This window comes from Ursus americanus, chromosome X (assembly GCF_024610735.1).
Source record: "Ursus americanus isolate L20-20 chromosome X, mUrsAme1.1.p, whole genome shotgun sequence".
Lineage (NCBI taxonomy): Eukaryota > Metazoa > Chordata > Mammalia > Carnivora > Ursidae > Ursus > Ursus americanus.
Genome location: NC_142164.1, coordinates 63,081,084 through 63,108,902, shown reverse-complemented (window position 1 = coordinate 63,108,902; position 27,819 = coordinate 63,081,084). Strand labels below are relative to the sequence as shown.

At 36.5% G+C, this 27,819-nt stretch overlaps 1 protein-coding gene across 7 annotated transcripts in view; it reads right to left on the bottom strand.

The window, feature by feature from the left end:
• The window catches only part of ABCB7 (ATP binding cassette subfamily B member 7), a 311,206-nt gene that overhangs the window by 136,194 nt on the left and 147,193 nt on the right, over positions 1–27,819 (bottom strand). For all 7 annotated transcript variants that reach the window (XR_015723486.1, XM_045803624.2, XM_087860326.1 and 4 more), the window contains 2 exons: positions 23,614–23,700; positions 13,501–13,620 (listed from right to left, as the gene is read on the bottom strand). Coding sequence is in view for 6 of the 7 variants with exons in the window: in XM_087860326.1 (XP_087716452.1) it covers positions 13,501–13,620; positions 23,614–23,700 (207 nt within the window). In the remaining variant the exon portion in view is untranslated. The remainder of the gene's footprint in view (positions 1–13,500; positions 13,621–23,613; positions 23,701–27,819) is intronic.

The window sequence follows — 27,819 nt, the reverse complement described above, 5'->3', positions numbered from 1 at the left end:
CAAGAGTCAGAAGTTCAACCGACTGAGCCACCCAGGCACCCCTTTATGTTGAAACTATTTTAATAAGTGTATAGTTATATCTTCTGGTTTTAATTTGTGTTTCCCTAACAGCAGTGATGTTGAACATCTTTTCATATTCTGATTTTCCACTCATATATCCTTTTTGGTTAAGTATCTGTTCATGTCTTTTGCAAATTTTGTAACTGGACTGGTTTTTTGTTTTTGTCTTTTGATACTGAGTTTAAGAGTTCTCTATATATTTTCTAGATATAAAGGCCTTTGTTGGATATGTAATTTGCAAATATTTCTCCTGGTGTGCAGCTTGTCTTTCATCCTGCTGAGGAGCCTAAACTTCCACCCTACCCCCCAGCAGCCATAAGGAGTCGCTTCCTTTAGGAGTCAATGGAAGCCAAGGCAAGAACCTGGACTTTTAACCCTTCCTGAAGTAATGAGGCAGCAGCTCATCCCCACTGGAGCAGTATCATAGGAGGCCTGCTAAACAAAAGATTTTTTTAAAAAGCCAGAGTCTCATACCATAATATCCAAAATATCCAAGGTTTCAATAAAAAAAAATCACTCATTATACCAAGGACTACTAAGATATCAACTTCAAATAAAAGAATACAATCAACAGACACAAATGTTAGAACTACCTGATGAGGATTTCAGAATAGCCATCATGAAAGTGCTTTAAGGAGCACTTATGAACATGCTTCAAACAATGAAAAAACAGAATGTCTCCCCAGATAGAGAACGTAAAGAAGAACCAAATGAAAAAATCGAGAACCAAAAAATATGACTGGAAAAAAAAGACTGTATGGGCTCCATGCAGAATGGAGAGAACAAAAGAATCAGTCAACTTGAAAACAGAACAATAAAATAATATATTGAGTATGAACAAGAGAGAGAAAACACTAAAAAAGTGGGAGAGGGTACAACACTCTGGGATCTATGGTACTATAAAAAAAGGATATATCACTCCTCTTTAGAGTCTCAGAAGATTAGGAGAGAAAGTGTGAGGCTGGAAAAAGTATTCAAAGAAATAATGACTAAAAATTCCCCAAATCTGGCAAAAGACATAAATCTACAGATTCATGAAAATGAGCAACCCCCTGAATAGGGAAAACCCAAAGAAATTCACACCAAGACACATTATAATTAAAATTCCAAAAGCTAAAGACAAATTTAAAAATCTTAAAAGCAGCCAGATAGAAACAATTCATTATGTATAAGGGGAAAAACAATTTGAAGAAACCAGATTTCCAGGGAGGCCAACAGGAAGTGGCACATTTTTCGAATGGTAAAAGAAAAGAACTGTCAACTTAGAATCCTTTAATCAGCAAAACTAGCCTTCAGGAATGAAAGGAATATCAAGACCTTTTCAGATTAAGGAAAACTAAAAATTAGTCACTGGCAGACCTCTAAAAGAACTGCTAAAGGAAACTCTTCATACACATGGGAAATGGAAGCAGTCAGAAGCCTGGAACATCAGAAATGAAGGAAACCAACAGAAATACTAAGTACCTGTGCAAAACTATACGAATAGATACACTAAAAGGCACAATAGATAAATTAAAGCGGGAGAGTAAAACATGCTTAAATAACACAAAAGATGGCAGGAAAGGTGAAACAGAGTAACCAAAGAGGAAACTGGCATAAAATAAATAATAAAATGGTAGGCCAAACTCCAAATTTATCAATAATTATCAATATAATTATCAACAAATTATAATGACCAACGTAAGCAAATAATTATTAATGTATCAATATACTAGCAATGAATGACTGGAAACGAACATTTTTAAAAATTACAATAGCTGGGGGCGCCTGGGTGGCACAGCGGTTAATCGTCTGCCTTCGGCTCAGGGCGTGATCCCGGTGTTACCGCATCGAGTCCCACATCAGGCTCTTCCGCTATGAGCCTGCTTCTTCCTCTCCCACTCCCCCTGCTTGTGTTCCCTCTCTCGCTGGCTGTCTCTCTCTGTCGAATAAATAAATAAAATCTTAAAAAAAAAAATTACAATAGCTGGGTGCCTAGGTGGCTTAGTCAGTTAAGCATCTGCCCTCGGCTCAGGTCATGATCCCAGGGTCCTGCTCAGTGGGGAGTCTGTTTCTCCCTCTCCTTCTGCCCCTCCCCCCGTTTGTGCTCTTTCATGCTCTCTCTCTCAAATAATAAATAAAATCTTAAAAAATTACAATATCCCCCCAAAGAAATCCTTAAGTATAAACCGCACCCAGGATTTTTCAACCTTCAGCACTACAGACATTTTGGGTTAGATAATTCTTGCTTATGGGAAGAGATATTCTGTGCACTTTAGGATGCTTAGGAGTGTCCCTAACATCTACCTACTATATGCTAGTGGCACCCTCATCCCCAACTGTGACCATCAAAAATGTCTCCAGATAGTGCCAAATCTCCCCTGAAGGGTTGGAAACTAATGGTCTAATCAAACATGTTCAGTGTCTGTATGCTGAAGGCTACAAGTGCTTTGAAATAAATCAAATAAGATCTAAGTAAATGGAGAGATATTCTATGTTCACTGACTGGAACACTCAACATAGTAGGGATGTCAATTCTCCCCAGTTGGTCTAGAGATTTAATTAAAATCCATTTAAAAATCCTATATGGCTTCTTTGTGGCTATAGACAAGATTCTAAAATTATATAGACAGACAAAGAAACTGGAATAGCCAAAACAATTTTAAAAATCCCTGGAAGAATCATACTATCTATCTTTACACCTTACTATAAAGCTACAACAATAACGTCAATGTGGTGTTGATGAATGGAGAGACACAAACATATAGATCAACAGACAAGAACAAAGTCCAGAAAAAGATACACACACACACACTCTCTATGGTACACGAGAATAATGGCTCCCTAAAATCTCCATGTACTAATGTACTAATCTCCAGAACCTACGAAGATGATACCTTACATAGCAAAACAAACTTTGCATGTGATTAAACTAAAGAATATGAGCTGGGGAGAGTATTAGGAACTACTTGGAGGGCCAAGTGTTATCAAAAGGGTCCTTATAAGAGGGAGGTGGGGGGGGATCCAAAGTCAAGAGAAAAGATTTACTATAGAGGCCAAGAGTCAGATTCAGAGAGACTCAAGATGCTACTGGCTTTAAGATGGAGGGAGGGGCCACAAGTCAAGGAATGTAGACAGAAAGGCAAGGAAATGGATTCTCCCCCAAGAGCCTCTGAAGGGAACGCAGCCCTGACAAATGCTTTTATTTTGACCCAGGAAACCTAATTTTAGACTTCTGACCTTTACAAAATAATACATATGTGTTGTTTTAAGCTATCAAGTGTGAAAAGTTTTTACAGCAGCAATAGGATACAAAGGAAATGCAATTGGGAGAGTATAGCCTTTATGTTAGGAACAACTGGACAAAACAATGAACCTTCAACCAAACTGGATACAATAATTAACTCAAAATGGAGCATAAATATAAACATAAAAGGTAAAAATATAACTTTTAGAAGAAAACTCAGGAGAAAATCGTAATGACCTTGAGTTAGGCAAACAGTTCTTAGACATAACAACTAAAACATAATCCATAAAAGAAAAAAAATGATAAACTGGAACCTATCAAAATTAAAAACTCTTGTTCTATATAAAGCACTACGAAGGGAATTTTTTAAAAAGCTACAGATGGGAGAAAATATTTGCAAATTATATATCTAAGAAAGGTCTCATACCCAGAATGTATAAATAACTCACCAAACAGTAAAAACAACAGCCTAACTAAAAATGGACAAAACACTTGAACAGACACTTCACCAAAGCAGATATATGGCTGGCAACTAAGCACATGAAAGGATATCCAACAACATTATCCATTAGGAAAATGTATATTGAAACCACAAAATACCACTAAATGCCTGACAATATCATGTGTTCGCAAGGAAGTGAAGCAACTGGAACTCTCATACACTGCTTGCTGGTGGGAAGACAAAAATAACCATTACGGAAAACAGTTTGGTGGCTTCTTATAGAGTTAAAAATACACTAACCATGACCCAAAAATTCCACTCCTAGATATTTATCCTAGAGAAATGAAAACTCAAGTTCACACAAAAACCCATACTTAAGTGTAATTTATAGTCACTCTAGTTATAATTGCCAAAAGATGGAAAGAAACCAAATGTCCACCAGTGGATAAATATATTACATCCATACTATGGAATACACCTCAGCAATAAAAAGAAAAATGAACTACTGATATACTTAGTGACTTGGATGAATGACAAAGGCATTATGTTGTTTAAGAGAGCCAGCTCAAAAGGTTATATACTATACGATTCTATTTATATGGTATTCTCAAAATGACAAAACTATAATGAGATAGGAGAAATCAGTAGTATCCAGCAGTTAGGGGTCTGAAGAGGATATATAGACAAAGGGGTTATACAAAAGAGATTTTTGGGGTGGTAGCACTATTCTGTATCCTGACTGTGGCAGTAATTACATGAATATATCCATGTATTAAAAATCATAAAAGAGTACCCTTTACTGCATGTATATTAAAAGTAAAATTTTAAAAATAAAGCCAGTGTCTCAGGTCACACCAAACCTGGCTCCCTATAGGCTGGAGAGGTCTAAAACTAAGGCTAAATGTTAATGTACTTTAATCAAAATTGACTCAGTACAGAGTTTAATCCCCCTGTTGTTTTCTAAATATTGATAAACTGTTTTTACCGGATTATAATCATGTGACAAAAGTTGTGTTTCATCTGTAACTGCAGCATGCTCATTAATTTACCATTAATTTAAGTATAAGAGAAATAAAAGGACTTATTACCACAATTTTTTTTCTTTCCTAGATCAAAAGTTCGAATCAAATATATAAATAATCTTCAAAATTCTTGAATTTTCAGAAACTGGTATATAATTAGGAAACTGAATTTGTTTAATTTTAACTAGGAAATGCAAGATTTGGGACATAAATTAAATAACAAACTTAAGGAAAAAGTACAATCACCATAAAGGACAGCCAAAAGTATGCTGTATCTATATGATGCCAAATTTACTGGTCCACATGAGCAGTCTGCTGAGGGTCTCAAACTCTAGATTTTAAAGTGACTTTTCCCTTCTTGGTCATGCAAGTATTATCTATGTTATCTGAGGAACCCAATTCTTCCAGACCTTTTTAATACCTAAATTCCTCAATAATTAATCTCTTTCACAGCAGCCTCTGATAATTAAGGACTCTGTAACTAGTGCTGCCAAGAAGGGCCCAATAAATGTGAATAGGTAAAAGAGAATTTTGTTTGTGTACCTCTCCAGTCTCAAAAGGATCAGAAGGAGAGAAAGAATATAAAGGACAAGAGCACTAAAGGGAGATATGATTAGCAAGGCAAAACAAGGAGAAAAGAAAAGTAGGCAAAATACTCAATTTGTAAATACCATCCCTTCCAGAAAACAGAGATAGAGGGAAAATTTCTGAACTTGTTCTAGGAGGCCAGCACTACCTTAATACCAAAACCAGGCAGACATCACAAGAAAGGAAAACTCTGGACCACTATCTCTCATGATTACAGATAAAAAAATTCTCACCAAAATATTAGCAAATCAAATCCAATAATGTATAAAATAATTATACAACATGACCAAGTGGAATTCATTCCAGGTATGCATAGCTAGTTCAATATTGGAAAATCAATTAATGTAATCCATCACATCAGCAGGCTAAAGAAAAAATATCATATGGTATCAATAGAGGCAAAAAAAAAAAAAGCACTAGACAAAATCCAACACCTATTCATGATAAGAACTCTCAGGAAACTGGGAAGAGAATAGAAAGAAACTTCTTCAACTTGATTAAGGACACCTACAAAAAACCCTATAGCTTACAACATACTTAATGATGAGAAACTAGATGCTTTACCCCTAAATTTGGGAACAAAGCAAAGATGCCCTCTCCTACTGCTCTTGTTCAACATGGTACTGGAGGTCCTAGATAATACAGTAAGAAAAGGAAATAGAAGGCACACATATTAGGAAAGGAGAAATAAAATCATTTTGCAGATGATATGATTATCCATGTAGAAAATCCAGAAGAACTGACAATAACGACAACAACAACAACAACAACAACAAAACAACAAAAACCCTCCTGAAACTCTAGCAAGGCTGCAGGATATACAAAAGTCAATTGCTTTCCTCTATATCTCCAGTGAAAAATATATGATTAAAAATTTAAAAAAATAATACCACTTAAATTAGTACCCAAAATGATATAATTAGGTATAAATCTAACAAAGCATGTCTAAGATTTATATGAGGAAAACTATAATACCCTGATGAAAGAAATCAAAAAAGAACGAAATGAACAGATTCCATGTTCATGGATGGAATGACTCAATATTATAAAGATGTCAGCTGTTCCTATATTTGCTCTATATATTCAATACAGTCCCAATCAAAATCCCAGCAAACAATTTGGTAGATATGGACAAACCGATTCTAAGCTTTACAGAGAAAAACAGAAGACCCAGAATAACCAACACAATATTGGGAAAAAAAACCCAACAATGTCAGAGGACTGACACTACTTGATTACAAGTCTTACCATAAAGCTACAATAATTAAGTGTGGCACTGGCAAAAGATTATATCAATAGAACAGAACAGAGTCCAGAAATAGATAAATATACACAAATATATTCAACTGATGTTTGACAAAGGAGTAGAGGCAACCCAATGGAGGCAAAATAGTCTTCAAAAAAATGGTGCTAGAACAACTGAACGTGCAAAAAAAAAATCTAGACATTGGCCTTTCACAAAAATTAACTCCAAATGAATCACAGTCCTAAATGTAAAGCACAAAGCTATAAAACTTCTAGAAGATAACTTAAAATAAAATCTAAGTGACCTTTGGTTTGGCAATGACATTAGATGTAACACTAAAGGCACAATCCATGAAACACCGGTAAGTTGGACTACATTAAATTTTAAAACTTCTGTGAAAGACACTGTTAAAAGAAGGAAAATACAAGCCACAGACTGCATGAAAATATTTGCAAAAAATCTATCTGATAAAGGACTGGTAGTCAAAATACACAAAGAACTCTTTAAAACTCAATAATAAGAAAATGAACAACCCAATTTAAAAATGGGCAAAAGACTTAACAGGTATCTCACCAAGGAAGATATAGAGATGACCAAGAGCATATGAAAACATGTGCAATATAACACGTCATTAGGCAATATCAAATTAGAACAAAAATGAGATAGCGTTACACGCCTATTAGACTAAAATCCAGAACACTGACAACAGCAAATACTGACAAGGATGTGGGGCAACAGAAATTCTCTTATTCACTGCTGGTGGGAATGCAGAATGGTACAGCCACTTTGGAAGACAGTTTGGCAGTTTCTCACAAACTAAACATAGTCTTAATATATAATCAAGCAATTGCACTCTTCAGTAATTACCCAAATGAGCTGAAAACTTATATCACACAAAAATCTTGCACACAAATGTTTATTGCAACTTTATTTTATGCCAAAATCTGGAAGCAACCAAAATGTCTTTCAAAAGGTGAATGGATATACACATTATATGGTATGTCCATACGATGGAATGCTTTTCAGCAATAAAAATAAATGAACTATCAAGTCATAAAAAAGACATAAATGACTCTGAAATGTATATTGTTAAGTGAAAAAAGCCAGTCTATAAGAGCTATATATTGTATGATTCCAACTATATGACATTATGGAAAAGGGCAAAACAACAGAGATAGTAAAATGATCAATGGTTGCCAGGGATTTGGGAGGATGGAGAGATGACCAAGTGAAATACACTGGATTTTTAGGGGCAGTAGAACTCTTCTGTATGATACTTCAATGGTAGATACATGAGACTATGCATTTCCCCAAACCTATAATAAGTGTCCAACACAAAGAGTGAATCCTAATGTAAACTATGAACTTAGCTAATAAGAATAATATATTTTTAAATAATTGGTTCATCAATTGTAACAACTGTACCATATTAATGCAAGATGTTAGTAACAGAAGAAATTGAGTGGGATTGGGGCGGGGATGTATAGGAATTCTCTGTCCTTACTGCTCAATTTTTCGGTAAGCCTAAAACTTCTCTAAAATATAAAGTCTTTTAATTAAAAAACTATTCCAAGATATAAATCATACTTCTCAACAAAAGGCTTTAGGTAGCATTGTTTCATTTTAAAAAGTGTTTTTCAGAAAATTTTTAAAGAATCAAAGTTAAGCAAAAAATGCACGAATCTTCTGAAGTTACAAATGTCAAGACAGTAGTTACTGGAAAACTCTAGCTCTTCCATGAAGCCTTCCTTAAATGCCTAATTGCTGGAACTCCCATATATCTTCATTTGTGACTCCCTTATGGATATTTATGTTATATATATATATATATTATTTGTGTATTTTTCTCCCTCAGTACACTGCAACTCTAGGAGGGAAGGCAAGGCCCACATTTTATTCATTTTTGCATTCCCAGTTGCCTAGAACAGCATCTTGTACCTAACAGCCACTCAACAAATGTTGCTCAATACATACTTCTATGATCTGAACGTCCCCCTGCCAAATTCACATGTTGAATCCTAACCCCCCAGAGTGATGATACTGGAAGTGGGGCCTTTAAGAGGTGATCAGGCCCTTATGGAATTAGTACCCTTATAAAAGAGTCCCCAAAGACCTTTCACCTCTTACATGATGTAGGTTACAACAAAAAGACAGCCATCTATGAACCACCTAGTTTATGGTGTTTTTTATAGCAGTGTAAACAGACTAAGACACAAAAATTATTCCTTACTTTATATAATAGATGCACTCTTGAAGAAAAGGGATATATTTTTATAAAATACCCTCTCCCTTGAAATTATTTTATAATTTTAAATAAAGCTTATTTTCATTTGTAACAGGTTTTTAATTGAGATATCCTTTTGTACTTGATACTTTAAGTTCTCTGTCAACTAAGTCATTCCAAAGATGGTGCTGGTTAGAGAAGATGAGTAAACTTTTTTATAACATTAAAATAAACTTATTTTATGTAAACAGATGGCTTTAGTAAATATGTTTTACATTTTCCTTAAATCCTGGCACAGCTGCATGTGATATACTAATAGGTTAAATTAAAAAAAATTCTTAGATCTCAAAATCCTCTGATTAATGAAAATGTGATACTCCTAGGATATATGTGTGGATGGTAAGAAAAGGCACTGCATATGATTTGTAAGGATTTAAGGACTGAAGGCAAATAGTGTTCTATCTCTGTCTGTCTCTATCTCTGTCTCTCTCTTGGCAGCAGAACCCCTAAAATATATCTTATATAGGACTCCAACATATTAAAAATAGAATTTCTGCAATTCAGAAGAAATACCAACCCATCCTTCTTGGGTTTCTCTGGGCTGCAAGGCATCTTTACATAATGCAGTTTATCTTAAAAAATCTTTGCTGGAGACAATGATAGCCTTAAGACCTTCAGAATGAAAAGAGCATTAATAGACAAATAAGTAAGCAGATGGTATGCTGTGGCCCCATATGTTAAGCAGAAATCCTCCTCCCTTTTTCTTCTTCTCACTTGACATTTCTCTCTTTCTGTCCTCCTTCTCCCTCACGGATGCTTCTGGCCTTGCTGTGAAACCACCACATGCTGCTCAGATGGCTGGGTGGCATTCATTTATAGCTGAGAAGATTCCTGAACCCTGCCCTAAGATTCCCACAAGTATGCGGAGGAGGTAGGGAAGACCACAGTATAAAGGGGAATAGATCCGTCCAAAGTGCTTATATGCCAAAGCATGTAATCAGGTTGAAAAAAAAATAGGAAGCCAACGAATGAAAGGGGTAACGATCCATATTTGCATGCAAAGTATAAATCATACCTGCAATACTACCAAAATTAAACAATGACCATGTTTTAAAGATTGGGAGAGTAATCACTTTTAAACACAGTAGAGAAGCTAGAAAAATGATGTTAGGAATGGTTAAATGCTACTACTATACATTCCTAAGTTTATCCTATGGTCTAGTTCCTGTCTAGTGAAAAGTAAACTGTTTTTCTATATGTTCTGAAAGTACAAGCATGCAATCATTATAACATCAGGTAATCTATGTCTTTTCCTGACTCAAAAGGAATCCAACATACTTTTTAAGGACTGATTTTTCTATATTCACTTCTGTTTACTTATCATTAGTTTATAGGAGGCTAGTACAGCACTATCCATCCTATTGGTGCTCAGTATTTATTGAGAAGAATCAAATATTAGCCTTCTAAAAGTATTTCAGTCCTTAAGAAAGTTACCTTGACCTAGTTTTTATACCCTGACATTGACCTGTCACCAAGCAACAGAAATCTGTATTTTGAACAACTGAAATTCACTCCAAAAATAAAATCTAATACAAATTATTTAACATTCCTCCCTTTGACTAACCTAATTAGTCATGTTCTAACCTGTTCTCTTCGACTCAAAACGAAGTCCAGAAAACAATCTGCCTTTAACTTGTCAGCAAAATACTTTCATTCAGCTAATAAAGGCCAATTTGCTAATTCTGCCTCACACAAGAGCTCAGAATAATCTTTATCCTTAAGTAATTTGTAGGTAAAAGACAATTCAGCAACCAGTACTGTGCTAAAATTATAAGAGTTAAAAGAATTTCAACATTAGCTACCAAAATTAGATTTATAATATTATCCTCTCTGTTCAGCTTAAACAAACAGAATAAAGTATGGATTCTTGGTCTGTTGTTCAGTATCTTGATTTAGTCTTCTCCCAGGGAAGGGGTCTGGTTCATTGGGAGAGTACTCAACAGAACCCACAGACGAGAAAGAAGAAAAGACAATGAACAGTCAGACTGAATTATTCTAGTTTTACTTTCCAATCACTCCTTTCCTGTTTCCATTGCTGTTTATTACCCTATAGGAGCACATTTATCACAGGTTCTCTCTGTAGTCATCTTCTATTTCTGCTCTATTTCTTGGTCAACTGATCTGCACTGTCTCAACTATTACCTCTCCCCCCTCCCCCAACTATTACATCTTAATCTCTCTAGCCTGGGGCTCCTTCCTAAACTTGTCTTGCATTTTATATTATCATTTAAGTATCTCTGTCTCAACATTCCATTAGCATCTCAAACTTAACTTGCCCCAAACCTAAATTTTCATCTTCCCAAACAAGACCTCCCAACTTCCTACCTACTGTTATAAGCATTTTTCTTCTCTTATCCTCGGCATCAACGTTGAATCCTACCTCTCTTTTACTTCTAATATCTGATCCATTGCTACGTCTTGTTGATTCTACTTCCGTTACCTCACAATATCTCTGGCATCTTTTCCCTCCATATTACCATTTCTACCACTACTCCAGTACAAAGTGCTATTACTTCTCATCTAGATTATTACATCAGCCTCATAACTGGTCAGTAAATATTTGCTGAATGAATACATGAAATGAAAATCAATGGTATCCCTACTTTAGTTCTCTTACCGCCCTAATCCATCTTATACAACTGGATCAGATTAATTTCCTAAAATATAGCTCTAACTTTACTACTCTTCTGCTCAAAATATATGTTCCTACTTCCAATGTAATTAAATTTTTGTTTCACAGTTAAGGTATTTCACATTAGGAGCTCCATCTATCTTTCCAAGGTTACTTCTAGTTTCTCTGAAACATTATCCCCTCACAAGAGCAAAGCTGAACTATTTACTACTCCACACACGCTATACGTCCTCTCTCATTCTGTCCATGTTACTCCTATACCTGTAACAATCCCACCTCAATCCAAGACTATCTCAGACATCACCTCCTCTGTGGAACCTTTCCAGACTCCCCATTTGGTGGCTTTTTCCTTTGAAATCACCCAATATGTGAATGGTACTTTTTTTTTTAAGATTTTATTTATTTATTTGACAGAGAGAGACAGCCAGTGAGAGAGGGAACACAAGCAGGGGGAGTGGGAGAGGAAGAAGCAGGCTCCCAGCAGAGGAGCCTGATGTGGGGCTCGATCCCAGAATGCTGGGATCGCGCCGTGAGCCGAAGGCAGACGCTTAACAACTGCGCCACCCAGGCGCCCCTGAATGGTACTTCTTTTAAATCATTTATGACCTACTTTGCACCATAGCAATAAAATATAACTTGTCTTATCCTGTATGACTTGAGAGAAGAAATATGCTTTTTTTTTAAAAGATTTTATTTATTTGACAGAGAGAGAGACAGCCAGCGAGAGAAGGAACACAGCCGGGGGAGTGGGAGAGGAAGAAGCAGGCTCCCAGTAGAGCAGGGAGCCCAATGCAGGGCTCGATCCCAGGACCCTGGGATCACGCCCTGAGCCGAAGGCAGACGTTTAACAACTGAGCCACCCAGGTGCCCCAGAAATATGCTTTATTCACATCTGAATACTCTGCAGGGCCAAGAACAGTCCTTTGTATGACAAGTTCTCAAAACCTATTTTCAGAGTAAGGAAAAGAATGAGTAAATAAAAGGCAACATACATGACATAGAGGAGAAATAAGTGATATGACCTGGATTCTAAAACAATATATTAACCCTTAAATAAAAGAGTGGTAGTCAAACCTCATTTATACTTTTCAGCAGACTTTTTCCCCCATATTTTTGATGGAAATCTAAATTAATTTATTTTTATTTTAATACATATGTTTTACTACGTGCCAAACACTGTTCCAAGCCTTTTGTATGCTAATTTATTTAATCCTTATAACAACAGTATATTTACCTTATTTTACAACTTGGGAAACTGAGGCATGAAGACTAAGCAATTTGCCCAATGTTACAACATTAGTAAGTGCCAGAGCCCAGGAATTCTGACTCCAAAGACTACATGTTGCACTTAAAAATATAAACTTCACTGACTTTAAAATCTGAATAAACTAAAAATAAGGTTTTTTTCCCTTAAAGTTCAGAGTCATTATAACTGCTTATTAAAATGTGCTACACATAGTACAGAGATAAACTGAAGAGGCTGCTAAGATATAGAGGGCTCTTATACTGAGTGGTACAAAAATGCCCAGTTTTTGTGGGTGGTTTTTTTTTTTTTTAAGTTTTCCTGTTTATTTCCCTTCACATTGCTGTTTACCACTTATGGCTATCAGTGTGCCTAAATGTGTCTTCATCCTCTTTCCAATTTACTGGGAGATGAGAACCAAGCTTACCAGAAATATGTATTAAGTAAGAGCCACCAGGGCTTTGAGGAGATTCTTTTATAAAGTTCCTTATGCTTTGTTACCACTAATGATCCTGTATCTTACACTGGTTTCAAGAGTGAATTCCATTAAGTTGAGGCCCTTAAATCTGATCCACAAATAAACTGGACATTACCATATAATTTCTGATTGCATAAAATAGTTATGTAAATGAGGGTCCTAAAAATTAACAATGCTCCCCCCAAAGTAGCTTACATCAGCTCAAGTTTCACTATTAGAAAATGCCATACTATTTCTTAGTTACAGCAACAAACAATGTATAATTTCTCTTATTCTTACCTTTGCGCCACCCAAAAATGCCAAGGAAATGGCCACCCTAGCTCGTAGATCTGGCCTGTCTTTGGGCCACACGTAAGAAAGCATTGCTTTTATGATTTTCCGAGTATCAACATCTTTTAACTGTTGAAAGAGAGAAAACAAAGCAGTAAGTAACATGTCATTTCAAATATAACTGCATTTCAATAATGTAGAATTATGTACATATTTGAGAAAAATTTGCAAACATTACAAACATAACTTCTTTTATTCAAGTATAATTTACATACAGTGTTAATGCAATCCCTATCAAAATACCAACAACATTTTTCACAGAACTAGAACAAATAATACTAAAATTTGTTTGGAATCACAAAAGACCCTGAATAGCCAAAACAATCTTGAAAAGGAAGAACAACCCTACAATCCAGTGATCACGCTACTGGGTAATTGCCCAAAGAATACAGATACACTAATTCAAAGGAATACATGCACCCCTATGTTTGTAGCAGCATTATTTATAATAGCCAAATTATGGAAGCAGCCCAACTGTCCACTGATTAATGAATGGAAAAAGAAGTAGTAGTATATATATACAATGGAATATGCCTCAGCCATTAAAAGAATGAAATCTTGCCATTTGTAATGACATGGATGGAGCTAGAGGGTGTAATGAAAGTCAGTCAGAAACAAATACCATATGATTTTATTCATGTGGAATTTAAGAAACAAAACAAATGTGCAAAAAGAAAAAAAAAAAGAAAGAGAGAGAAACAGACTCTTAATTAGAGAAAACAAACTGATGGTTACCAGAAGGGAGGGGAGTGGGGGAGACGAATGAAAAGAGGTGATGTGGATCGGGGAGGGTACTTGTCATGATGAGCACTGGGGTGATATGTGGAATTGCTGAATCACTGTATTATACACTTGGAACTAATACTGCACTGTACATTAATTAACTGGAATTAAAATAAAAACTAAAAAAAAAAAAAGACCAAAACTGGAGGTATCATAATCCCAGATTTCAAGATATATTATAAAGCTGTAGTAATTAAAACAGTATGCTACTGGCACAAAAACAGACAGGTCAACGGAACTAGAGAGTCCAGAAATAAACCCTTTTATGGTGAATCAATCTACGACAAAGAAGGCAAGAATATACAATGGGAAAAAGACAGTCTCTTCAACAATGGTGCTGGGAAAACTGGACAGCTACGTGCAAAAGAATGAAACTGGACCGCTTTCTTACACTATACACAAAAATAAATTCAAAATGGATGAAAGACCTAAATGTGAGACAGGAAACCATAAAATTCCTAGAAGAAAACATCGGCAGTAATTTCTTTGACATTAGCTGCAGAAACGTTTTCCTAGATGTGTCTCTTCTGGCAGGGGAAACAAAAGCAAAATTACACTATTGGGACTACACCAAAATAAAAAGCTTTTGCACAAAGAAGGAAACTATCAAAAAACCAAAATGATATGGGAGAAGATATTTGCAAATGTAACTTTTATTCTGGATCTAAGGTCAGTGTCTTTCAAACTCAAACTACCTTGGAGAAAAAGAAATTACATAAATTGCTTTTAAAAAGCTACTTATATCCCTTAATTTTTTACTTCCAGCTACAGCCATCTTCATATTGCCAAAAAGTTATTCAGTGGGGACAAGAGGAGATGTACTATACAGTTATTTCTCATCTCTTAAGCTATCGATACATTACACAAAATTTAATAAATATTTCAATATTTCCATCTTTGTGGTCAAAATCTTTACATACTTTTGGTCTCTTTACCAATATGTTTATTTAAAATAGTCTGGAGCCCTCAGTCAAAACTCATGATAAAGTAGAGTTGTAATGCAATGTTTAGAAAAGTAGGAGTCTTGGTATTAATTTTACAGAAGTTTCATTATTAAAAATTTCAACAAAAACACAATTTTCCAGTCATGTTTAATCTGACCTAAATCATCTTACATTTTTCTTTCTCTCAAGTTCCTGAGGCAACAGTCCCATGAAATCTTTTTGTTTTAGTTTCAGCTTTTAGAGGCAGGATATTAAGAATCAAAACCACACTGTGTAAAGTCAAAATAAGATAATACATATATATTCCAAAAATACTGTTATTATAGTTGGCAAAATAATGTCCATTTAAAAAACTGAAGTATCTACTCACTTTCTGGAATAGATATTTTAAAAAACCCCAAAAAGTTAATGCTCATTGCTGGTGAAGTTATATTGAAATGGGCACTCTAACACAGTATTAATGGGAGAGTAAACTGAAACAATCTATCCAGAAAGCATTTTGATATCTACCATCAGCTTTTTAAAATAATCTGCCCTTTGTGTCAAGAATTCCATTTCTATAAACTTATGCCTTCAAAAATACTTAAGAATATGCACCAAGCAGAATCAATTTTACTTCATAAAAATTTCTTCAATCTGTCTACTTCTATGTTCACTACCAACCTAATCCAAGCTATCATAACCTCTCACCTAAACTACTTGCAACATCCTCCTAAATGATTTCTCTGAAACTACTCTCCTCCCTGTTCAATTAGTACACCCCGCAATCAGATATTACTCATAGTTTAAAACCCTTCAGTTGCATCCTACCATTCTTAAAATGAAGATCAAAGTCCATAACACCACTTGTGAGGCTCTGCTTGGCTTGGCCCCTGACTACATCTCTAACGATGTCATATACCACTGCTTTCAGTATTCATGCCATACTAGCTTTCTTTTCTTTTAGTTCCACAAATATGCTATAAACTTTCCTGCCACAGGACATTTGCATAATACCATTCATTCTGTCTGAAATAATCTCCATCTGTGAAACACCAACGCACTTTCCAACCTCTTCCAATTAGTTAACTGCCAGCTCAAGCAGCACTTCTTCAATGAGGTCTTCCCTAACCCCAGTCAGGATCCTTGGCTGTATTCTTTCACAGAAGAGTATTCCTTCTTCCAAAGCATCCATTTCAATTATAAATTATATATACAGAAGCGTGATTATTTGATTAACATCTGCTCTCCTGTTAGAATTTAATTCTATGTGAATAGCAGCTTTGTGTTTTGTGCTCACTGTTGTAACCTAATACCAAATATAGTGGCTGACATACAGCAGGTACTCAACAACTATCTACTGAATAAAGGAATGAAAAATTTAGCTATAGGATGTTTCTTCTCATGCTGTTTTAACAAGAAAAATTTGGAAACAGCCTACATGATCAATAATGGAGAACTGTACAAACAACTTACAGAGAATGTATACAACAAAGTGTAACCATTCAGAAATATATGTAGTGACACAGAAACATGTAAAGTGAAAAAAGCAAAGTACAAAACTTATTTTTCATGTTAAAAAAGTGATGTGTGTATGAGTTTACACATGTAAACAAACGGGTCTGAAAGCAATACCCCCAAAAGTGTTAAAATAAATAGCTGTGAATAGATGGAATCATTGATAATTTTTTACATTCTTTTCGCTTGCTTGTATTTTCTGTTGTTCACATATAATAAGAAAAAATTTAGTTCATTTTGAGGGAGGAAAGTTACACAATTTCAAGTAGATTTACACAGCAAGGAATGGAGGAAAACTGTCAACATGTAAGAAACCCAGGACAACACATTATGTTATACAGGGTAGTTTTATATTATGGTTATTGCCCCCAAAGTTCAGCAAACTACTTTTCTAGTTTAAGTCCCAGTTTATTGAGTAAAGAGCAACAGAAATAAAACTATTCGTATTGTACTAAACACAGGACTATGTTTCTGGCTGCTTTAAAGATATAAGGTGGCAAAAACATGAAATGCTGAAAGTACACTTGTTAATGTTTTATTTTATTACACACATATACTCATATATGTTCTCATAACCAGTAAGATATTTTTAAAAATGGGAATAAGGCTGTAATTTAAAAATTCACTTTTTCAATCAAACTATTACTAAATAAATATAATTTAATGCATTATAACACAAATTGAGGCACTTCAACCACTTTCCCATTTTACAAGTTTTATCTGTCTTATTTTTCTTGATGGAATAATGACAAAAAGGCCCTGTTTCTGCATATCTTTCTAAACACTCTCTCCTGTCAAAACCTTCTACAACACACCCCCAAATTTTTCAATAAGGACACAGAGAAGTTATGGCTAAGAGCAAGAAAATTATTCTAGTTGGCTTAATAGTGCATAAAATGTCACCATTTCATTTAACAAAATGGGTTCTGAAGTTGTGTAATCATGCATTATAAGTCCATTCAGCTATAAAGTATATGACTTCAGTTATATGTTAGATACACTATAAAGTTTGAAAAATGTCTTTTTTTAATAAGTGAAGTCCAAATCAAAAGGTGTATCAGAGGCTGAGGCACACTTCTAAAATATTTTAAACCAACTCGTTCCTGCTGCACAAGAGTAAAATAACACTGGAGATCTCAATACAGATCCTGAAAGACCATATACCACCTTTCAAAATCACCAGAATCATCATACTGTGGATACCCATAATTCACACACTGGACACACAATGGTAATCCTGAAAAACAAAAGGGTTATCTAAAGCCACAAGCTCCTACATTATTGGTGGGAATGCAAGTTGGTACAGCCACTCTGGAAAACAGTGTGGAGGTCCCCTAAAAAGTTAAAAATTGAGCTATCCTATGATCCAGCCATTGCACTACTGGGTATGTACCCCAAAGATACAGACGTAGTGAAGAGAAGGGCCATATGCATCCCCAATGTTCATAGCAGCATTGTCCACAATAGCCAAATCGTGGAAAGAACCGAGATTCCCTTCAACAGATGAATGGATTAAGAAGATGTGGTCCAGGGGCGCCTGGGTGGCACAGCGGTTAAGCGTCTGCCTTCGGCTCAGGGCGTGATCCCAGCGTTATGGGATCGAGCCCCACATCAGGCTCCTCTGCTATGAGCCTGCTTCTTCTTCTCCCACTCCCCCTGCTTGTGCTCCCTCTCTCGCTGGCTGTCTCTATCTCTGTCAAATAAATAAATAAAATCTTAAAAAAAAAAAAGAAGATGTGGTCCATATATACAATGGAATATTACTCAGCTATCAAAAAGAACTATTTCTCAACATTTGCTGCAACATGGACGGCACTGGAGGAGATAATGCTAAGTGAAATAAGTCAAGCAGAGAAAGACAATTATCATATGGTTCCTCTCATCTATGGAACAGAAGTAGGAAGATCGGTAGGAGAAGAAAGGGATAAAGAAAGGAGGGGTAATCAGAAGGGGGAACAAAGCATGAGAGACTATGGACTCTGAGTAACAAACTAAGGGCTTCAGAGGGGAGGGGGGTGGGGGAATGGGATAGGCTGGTGATGGGTAGTAAGGAGGGCACGTATTGCATGGTGCACTGGGTGTTATACGCAACTAATGAATCACTGACCTTTATATCAGAAACCAGGGATGTACTGTATGATAACTAACATAATAAAAAAATATTATTAAATAAATAAATAAATAAATCCACAAGCTTGAGACTGAATTCAAAACCACCTTCATTTCAACTTACTTTTCATTTCAGACTAAGCAACACAAATAGCATACATACTCATTTAAGATCACATTCTTAAAGAATGGGTGGAAAATATAGGAAATGGTCAAGGAGTATGATAAGAAATTCACTTATTTGAAAACATACTGTGTAAGGAGTAATTACAGGATAGGAAAAGAAATGATTTAAGGAAGGAAGTTCTTTCTCAGGGGTCAAAATTCCTGAAGCAACCAACGGTTGATATCTAATTTTTATTTAAGCCTCACTTACATGTAAACAGAAAACATGAAATTCTTCCACTTTTCTGCTTATCATTATCACAATAAGAAAAATTCAAAAGTCATTTTAAAAACCTAACTGCAAGGACATATCATGATAACGAAAGCTCCCTAAATTCGAATGCTATAGAAATATCATTAAAAGGCCTATAGAAGTAGGAGTGAATCTACTTTTTCTTTGCTAACAATAAATACAATGAGGCCTTCTTGCTACAGCTAAATAGCTTCAAATTTAAAATGTGAAGCTGACATTTTAAGCCCCATTAAAACTAGTACTATGTTAGTATGAGGAATAAACGTTTTTACAAAGGTCTCAAATATATACTGGAATTAGCTTGCCATAATAAAGGAAATCAATTGGATTCAGAAAGAAAACACAAAAGTAATACAAGAAAGAATTCAGATAGGCTCACTATACCTCTGTATGGTAACAAATTATATCTTTTTATCCTAGAAAAAGTAGAAGAGAGCTGTCAAAGAAGAGATGAAAGTGACTGAAACTAAGATGGGCCAAAAGAAAAAAAGCAGGTGCCACAAATAGAAACCTGATACCAGAAATAATGCTCAATAAATATTTATTCAATTAATAAATTAACATATGTATTCTTAAACACATGAGGACAATTGTTATTTATATTATATTCAGGAGGTATACCAATTACTTGATTTATTAAGTCATCATAACTTCTCACAGGTTTTTAAATTTACTTATTTGGTATTAATATATAGTTTCATAAGACTTATGAGGCTGGGCAGGTAAAAAGAAATAAGGAAAGGAGTATCTATTTATATACAGGGAGATGAAACAGCAAAATCATAGTACGGTGGGCCAAAAACAAATGCATAAATAAAACTGGAAGCATCTGACCAAATAGGGTATAAGTGGAAAGCCACAAACTGCACTGCGTATATGCAGCAGTAATGAATTCAACAGTATGACCTGACGGAGAGATGTAGTCGCTAACAGCCATAAGTGCTATTAAGTGAATACCTATAGCTAATAACTATGTGGATAGGGCACAAAAACAAGAATAAAAAAAATCAAAACACATCTGGAGCAACTCACTTGGTAGAATTTTAAGATATTGAAGAAAATTGCGTACTAATAAGCTAACTATGTGTTTTGCTTCTCAGGTCAGTAACTTCGTATCTTACAACAGAAAAGGTTGTCAAGCACTGAAGCAAGAACGATTTTTTCTACCAAGAGTCCACTGCTTTCAAGGGTGTGCAGCTCACTGGGCTTTGATATGAAAATAAAAGAGTAAGAAAAAAGAAAATGATCATTTGATAAAGGTAACAAAATAACCTTTTCTTTAACTGATATGTGACGTATCTAAGAACTCTGGTTTTAAAGACATTCCTGAATTGAGGGGCACCAGGCTGCCTCAGTCAGTAGAGCATGTGACTCTTGATCTTGGGCTCACGAGTTTGAGCCCCATATTGGGTGTAGAGATTACTAAAAAAAAAAAAAAAAAGACATTCCTGAATTCTAAGAGCAAGAAATGTTCTAATTCTAGATCAAGGGACTAGTTAATAAAGAAAGTACTTGGGGGCAAAATCTGTGGTGAGAGAGAATAAAATATATACTAAAAACTTTGGATGCAATTTATTTTGTATAAATGTACACTATAGACTGAATGTTTTCTCCCTAAAGAACCAATTTAGCAGCAGATAATTTGGAAGTGCCCAAACTGGACAGTGGAAACTGTCCAGAGAAGAGAACTCTTGTTTCAATCCATGCTAAAGGTAACTACCTGCAATTAAAGGAATAAATTCAGCCACTACTTCAATATTGTTAGAAATAACAGTGGTTTGACAAAAGCTAGGTCAAAAGACAAGCATGTTGAACAGATGTCTAATGGAAAAATCAAGGATAACTGAAAACTTTTCCAATATTATTGGAGATATAAGTATATAGTAAGTTTATGGATGGGAGATGAAAGATACATTGTCAGAAAAAGCTTTACTATTATTGTTACTTTCTCTATACCATAAGGTTTGTTTTCTATACTTTGTTGGTCTGATACCACAAATGAAGAGTTTATCTAGCATCGAAAAGGGCCTAAAACTAGTTTATGGTACATATGAGATGCATCTGTACCATAAATCAATTTAATAATATAGAATAAAAAAATAACAAGCTGACTGATATTCACATTGGACAGTTAATCCCCTATCCCAAAGGGAAGTCAACTGGAAAAATTAAAGATCATAAGGTTACTTGATGATGAATAAAATCAGAGCTAGAAAACAGCCTCTCCACGTCATCCAGGTATTCTTGTCCATTGATCTAAGTGTCCACTCATCTTAACGAGCCTGGAGATTCATTATTCCATTTTCTCCCCAGACTTCCAATTTTTTATTACTCCAAATTGCTGTTCCACTCCTTTTGATTATATCAAGATTTGTACCAAAGCTCTCCGATTGCTCTATTAAGTGCTAATATCTCTTTTAATACTACTAGCTTCTTACTATATCCAATGAGGATCTGTTGCTAACATAAAAAAAGTATGTCAAGCAAAGTCCAGAAAGTCGTCCTTATTTTAAGTTCATTACTCATGTTATAATGAGCACAGATTGAACTAAATTTACTTATAGATGATTCTTCAAAAGCAGCACAGTAAAAAAGTTTAACTGCAGGAATATAGCACCAAAATTCTTCAGAAATCTGAAGACTGTATTATAAAACAAATAATTTCTTAATGTATCTATTTTAAAAAAAGAGCTTCCAAATACTGAAACTGTCACTCTTTTTTCACAATCCCTTTTACTACAGGGATTGGGTAAACAGATGATTTAAATACCTTCTGAGCAGCATTATAATTTTTATTAGTAGTGTTAAGAACAGACAAGTGGTGCAGCCCACTGTGGAAAACAGTACGGAGGTTCCTCAAAAAGTTAAAAATAGAACTACTTTACCATCTGGCAGTCTCACAACTGGCTACTTATACAAGGACAAGAACACTAATTCAAAGGGATATATGCACCCCTATGCTTCTAACAGTATTACTTACAATAGCCAAGATATGGAAGCAGCCCAAGTGTTCACCAACTGATGAATAGATAAAAGAAAATGTGAGATATATATATATGTATACATATACATATATATACATATATATATATGTATATGTATACATATATATATATGTATATATATACACACACATACACACACACACACACACACACACACACAATGGAATATTATTCAGCCATGGCAATGAAACCTTGCCATTTGCAAAGACATCCATATAGCTAGAGAGTATAATCCTAAGTGAAATAAGTCAGTCAGAAAAAGACAAATACCCATATGAGTCCACTTATATGGAATTTTAGAAACAAAACAAACACGCAAAGGGGAAAAAAATAAGAGAGAGAGAAAGACAAAGCAAGAAACAGACTCGTAATTATAGAGAAGAGACTGATGGTTACCATAGGGGAGGGGGTGGGGGAACAGGTTAAATAGGTGATGGAGATTAAGGAAGGCACTTGTTGTGATGAGCACAGGGTAATGTGTGGAAGCATTGAATCACTATACTGTACACCTGAAACTAATATAACACTATGTTAACTAACTGGAATTATAAAAATATTTTAAAAAGAATAAGGATAATTAAATAAATGGATTAGGTAAACGGAGGATTTATCAGGAAGCAATGGGACATTCTAGGATCTTTCTAAACTAAGTGCATACAAGGGGAAATGTTAACCTCAACACACACACACACACACACACACACACACACACACAAATTGCTTAAGTGTTAAATCTAATTTACCTATTTATTAATAAGGCTGGATTATATAACAAATAACCTCAACCAATGCATTTTATTTATTTATTTATTTAATGATTTTATTTATTTATTTGACAGAGAGAGAGAGAGACAGCCAGTGAGAGGGAACACAAGTCAGGGGAGTGGGAGAGGAAGAAGCAGGCTCCCAGCAGAGGAGGGAGCCCAATGCGGGGCTCAATCCCAGCACCCTGGGATCACGCCCTGAGCCGAAGGCAGACGCTTAAAGACTGAGCCACCCAGGCGCCCCTCATCCAATGCTATTTTAAATAAAGAACTAAAATGTTTAGGTTGATAACTTTTTTTCTTTTTTAGAAAATCATGGAATTTTTTGTTTGTTTTAAGCCCAAGAGAATCTCATCCATATATAACCACGGTCAATTCATAAGGTTTTGCATTTAAAAACCTGCTGCTATGAGTCAAGCAAAATATTCTGGAAGATAATACTCTTGAACACACGCGTGCGCGCGTGTGTGTGTGCATGCGTATGTTCTATGCAAGTACAATCATGTATTAAGAATTTCCAGTTACTTGTTATTCGCTCTTACCCCTTCTTTTGGGTCTGTGTGGAGTCCTCCTCCTGCATGACCATGCCAACATGTCCTCTTTTCTATCAGTGGCCAGGCCTGGAGAACCTAGTTGAAGATGACACCAAGTTATCCATTAGCTATTATAGAATTTCAGATCTTTAAAACTCTGACTTAGACAGCTTAATCTAATGTCCCATACAAATTCATAGGCATAGCTCTTAGCTTAGCAGAACAAAGCAAAACACCTTCAAAATTAGCTTACAGATACACTTACACAAAGAATATTGAACTATAATACTCATACAGAAGTTACTTGTTCTAAACAGCTTTCGAAATGTTTGAAAACTTACATTACACTTCTACAAGATTTATACCAGCTTTCTTACTGTCATTTGCTCTTACGGTACTCTGTAATCTATTACTCTATCACTGGCAAGCAAAGTATATCATACGGTTAACCTATTATATCCCACTTGCTTCCCACATGTATACATTTTTTTTGCTTTATAATTTAATATAGTTCATTTTACATGCTAATTCTTTTCCTTATTCTTGCTCATATGTGTGTGTGTCTTTTTAATATTTCCTGTCTATCATATGCTATAGTAATATGCATGCATATTTTGTCTTTCTTATTACATGGCAAATTTCTTGAAATTAAAGATAGTCTCTTTTATCCCTGTATGTCCCATGGCCTATACCAGTATCTTGCACGTGGGCAGAGTAGATTTCAATGCCTAATGCATTAGCTTATAAAACTGAACTATCCATAAATCTCCCAACAAGCCTTGAAAATATGCACACATCTTGTCTACTTTTAAAAAGAGGCTTAAGATTAATTCTTAGGTTAGATAAATATAAAACTTTTACTGGAGAAAATATAATAGTCATTTGAGAAAATAAAACAGTTAATAAAGACAGTAAAGATGAGGCTCAAAATTTAAGCTTGCTAATACTTAAAAGTTTTCCTCAATTAAAAGATACTTAATGAAGAGGAGTTAAGATGGCGGAGGAGTAGGGGACCCCTTTTCCAGCCAGTCCCCTGAGTCGAGCTGGATAGGTACCAGACCAGCCTGAACATCCACGGAATCAGCCTGAGACGCAGGAAGATACATCCAGATCTCTACAAATGAACATCTCCAGCGATGAGTATTGAGGTACGAATCGGGGAGCCGTGAAACCGTGCACAGATACCGGAAGATAAACGGAAGGGGGAGGGAGCCGCCGTGTTCAGACGCCAGGAAGCGGTAGCCAGCTGCACAGGGGAGCGGGCGGACCCCCGGACCGGCACCCGCAAGAGAGCAGACAGAGACGACTGTGAGCTGGGAACACGCGCCACCAGACTGAGGGCCGGAGCTTCGGAGCGCGTGGGGGAGTATGGCGGCTGGTGGTATTAGAAACACAAAGGACAGAGACCTGCCGGCCCTGGAAGTGAGGGCTGGGATGTCGGGTGTGGGGCGCACATCCCGCGATGCTGCAGGGTTGAGCAGCACCAACAGAAAAAGAGTTAAAGTGGCCAGAACATCAGTGGAGAACGGTCTGCGATCCTTCTGCTCTGAGACAGAGGATGAGATTCGGCCACTGCTGCTGTGTCTCTCAGAAGAGGCACAGCAAACCTCCAGAGAAAGCCGCCAGAGAACAAAAGCCTGGAAATACCGGCTCACAGTGTGCCCATCCCCATCCCCCCTTGCAGGGGACACAGAGACTCTACCCAAACAGGGCTGCCTGAGTACCGGCGCGGCAGGCCCCTCCCACAGAAGGCAGGCTGAAAAATCAAGAAGCCCACACCCCTAAGGTCCCTATAAAACAAGGGCGCACGGCCTGGGTCCCGGTCAATAATTTAGGCTCTGGAAAACCCCGCAACCTCTCCTCATCAGAATGACGAGGAGGAGAAGTCCCCCCCACCAGCAAAGAAAAGACAATGAGTCTGTGGCCTCTGCCAAAGAACTCATGGATATGGATATAACCAAATTACCAGAAATGGAATTCAGAGTAACAATGGTCAAGAGGATGTGTAGACTAGAAAAAAGTATTAACGAAAATGTTAATGAGAATACAGAATCTCTAAGGGCGGAAATGAGAGCCAATTTGGCAGAAATTAAAAATTCTATGAGCCAAATGCAGGCAAAACTAGAGGCTCTGACGGCCAGGGTGAATGAGGCAGAAGAACATATCAGCGAACTGGAGGATGGATTAGTAGAAGAAAAGCTAAAATAGAATCTGGACTCAAAAAAATCCACGCACAGGAATGTAGGTTACAGGAGATTACTGACTCAATGAAACGTTCCAATGTCAGAATCATTGGCATTCCCAAGGGAGTGGAGAAAAACAGAGGTCTAGAAGAAATATTTGAACAAATTGTAGCTGAAAACTTCCCTAATCTAGCAAGGGAAACAAACATTCGTGTCCAAGAGGCAGAGAGGACCCCTCCCAAGCTCAACCACGACAAACTTACACTACGTCACATCATAGTGCATTTCGCAAATATTAGATCCAAGGATACAGTATTGAAAGCGGCCAGGGCAAAGAAATTTCTCACGTACTAAGGCAAAGGTATCAGAATTACGTCAGACCTGCCTACACAGACCTGGAATGAGAGAAAGGGTTGAGGGGGCATTTGTAAAGCTCTTTCAGAGAAAAACATGCGAATATCTCCAAAGGCAAGAGAAACAAAAGATAAAATGAACTTGTGGGACTTCATCAAGATAAAAGTCTTCTGCACAGCCAAGGAAACACTCAAAAAAACTAAGAGGCAGCCCACGGAATGGGAGAATATATTTGCAAATGACACTACAGATAAAGGACTGGTATCCAAGATCTACAAAGAACTTCTCAAACTCAATACACGAGAAACAAATAAACAAATCATAAAATGGGCAGAAAATATGAACAGACACTTTCCCAATGAAGACATACAAATGGCTAACAGACACATGAGAAAATGTTCAAAATCATTAGGCATCAGGGAAATCCAAATCAAAACCACACTAAGATACCACCTTACGCCAGTTAGAATGGCAAATATAGACAAGGCAAGAAATAACAATTGTTGGAGAGGATGTGGAGAAAGGGGATCCCTCCTACATTGTTGGTGGGAATGCAAGTTGGTACAGCCACTCTGGAAAACAGTGTGGAGGTCCCTTAAAAAGTTACAAATTGAGCTACCCTGTGATCCAGCCATTGCACTACTGGGTATTTACCCCAAAGATACAGACGTAGTAAAGAGAAGGGCCATATGCACCCCAATGTTCATAGCAGCATTGTCCACAATAGCCAAATCATGGAAGGAGCTGAGATGCCCTTCAACAGATGACTGGATTAAGAAGTTGTGGTCCATATATACAATGGAATATTATTTAGCTATCGGAAAGAACGAATTCTCAACATTTGCTGCAACATGGACAGCACTGGAGGAGATAATGCTAAGTGAAATAAGTCAAGCAGAGAAAGACAATTATCATATGATTTCTCTCACCTTTGGAACATAAGAACTAGGAAGATCGACAGGGGAAGAAAGGGATAAAGAAAGTGGGGGTAATCAGAAGGGGGGAATGAAGCATGAGAGACTATGGACTATGAGAAACAAACTGAGGGCCTCAGAGGGGAGGGGGTTGGGGTAATGGGATAGACTGGTGATGGGTAGTAAGGAGGGGATGTATTGCATGGTGCACTGGGTGTTATAGGCAACTAAGGAATCATCGAACTTTACATTGGAAACCGGGGATGTACTGTATGGTGACTAACATAATATAATAATAACATTAAAATTTAAAAAAAGATACTTAATGAAATAAATGCACATAATAATATGCTTCTTCAGCAGCCATATTAATGAATTAATGAAGGGCAAGTTCTTTACAAACACAAATGTCTATCAATGCCGAATCATAACAGTATGAGCTTTGGGCCAAGCTATGAAAATGTAATCACAAAAAGCAAAAGTAAGGGGCGCCTGGGTGGCACAGCGGTTAAGCTTCCGCCTTCGGCTCAGGGCGTGATCCCGGCGATCTGGGATTGAGCCCCACATCAGGCTCTTCCGCTATAAGCCTGCTTCTTCCTGGGGCGCCTGGGTGGCTCAGTCGTTAAGCGTCTGCCTTTGGCTCCGGGCGTGATCCCAGCGTTCTGGGATCGAGCCCCACATCAGGCTTCTCTGCTAGGAGCCTGCTTCTTCCTCTCCCACTCCCCCTGCTTGTGTTCTCTCTCTCTCTGGCTGTCTCTCTCTGT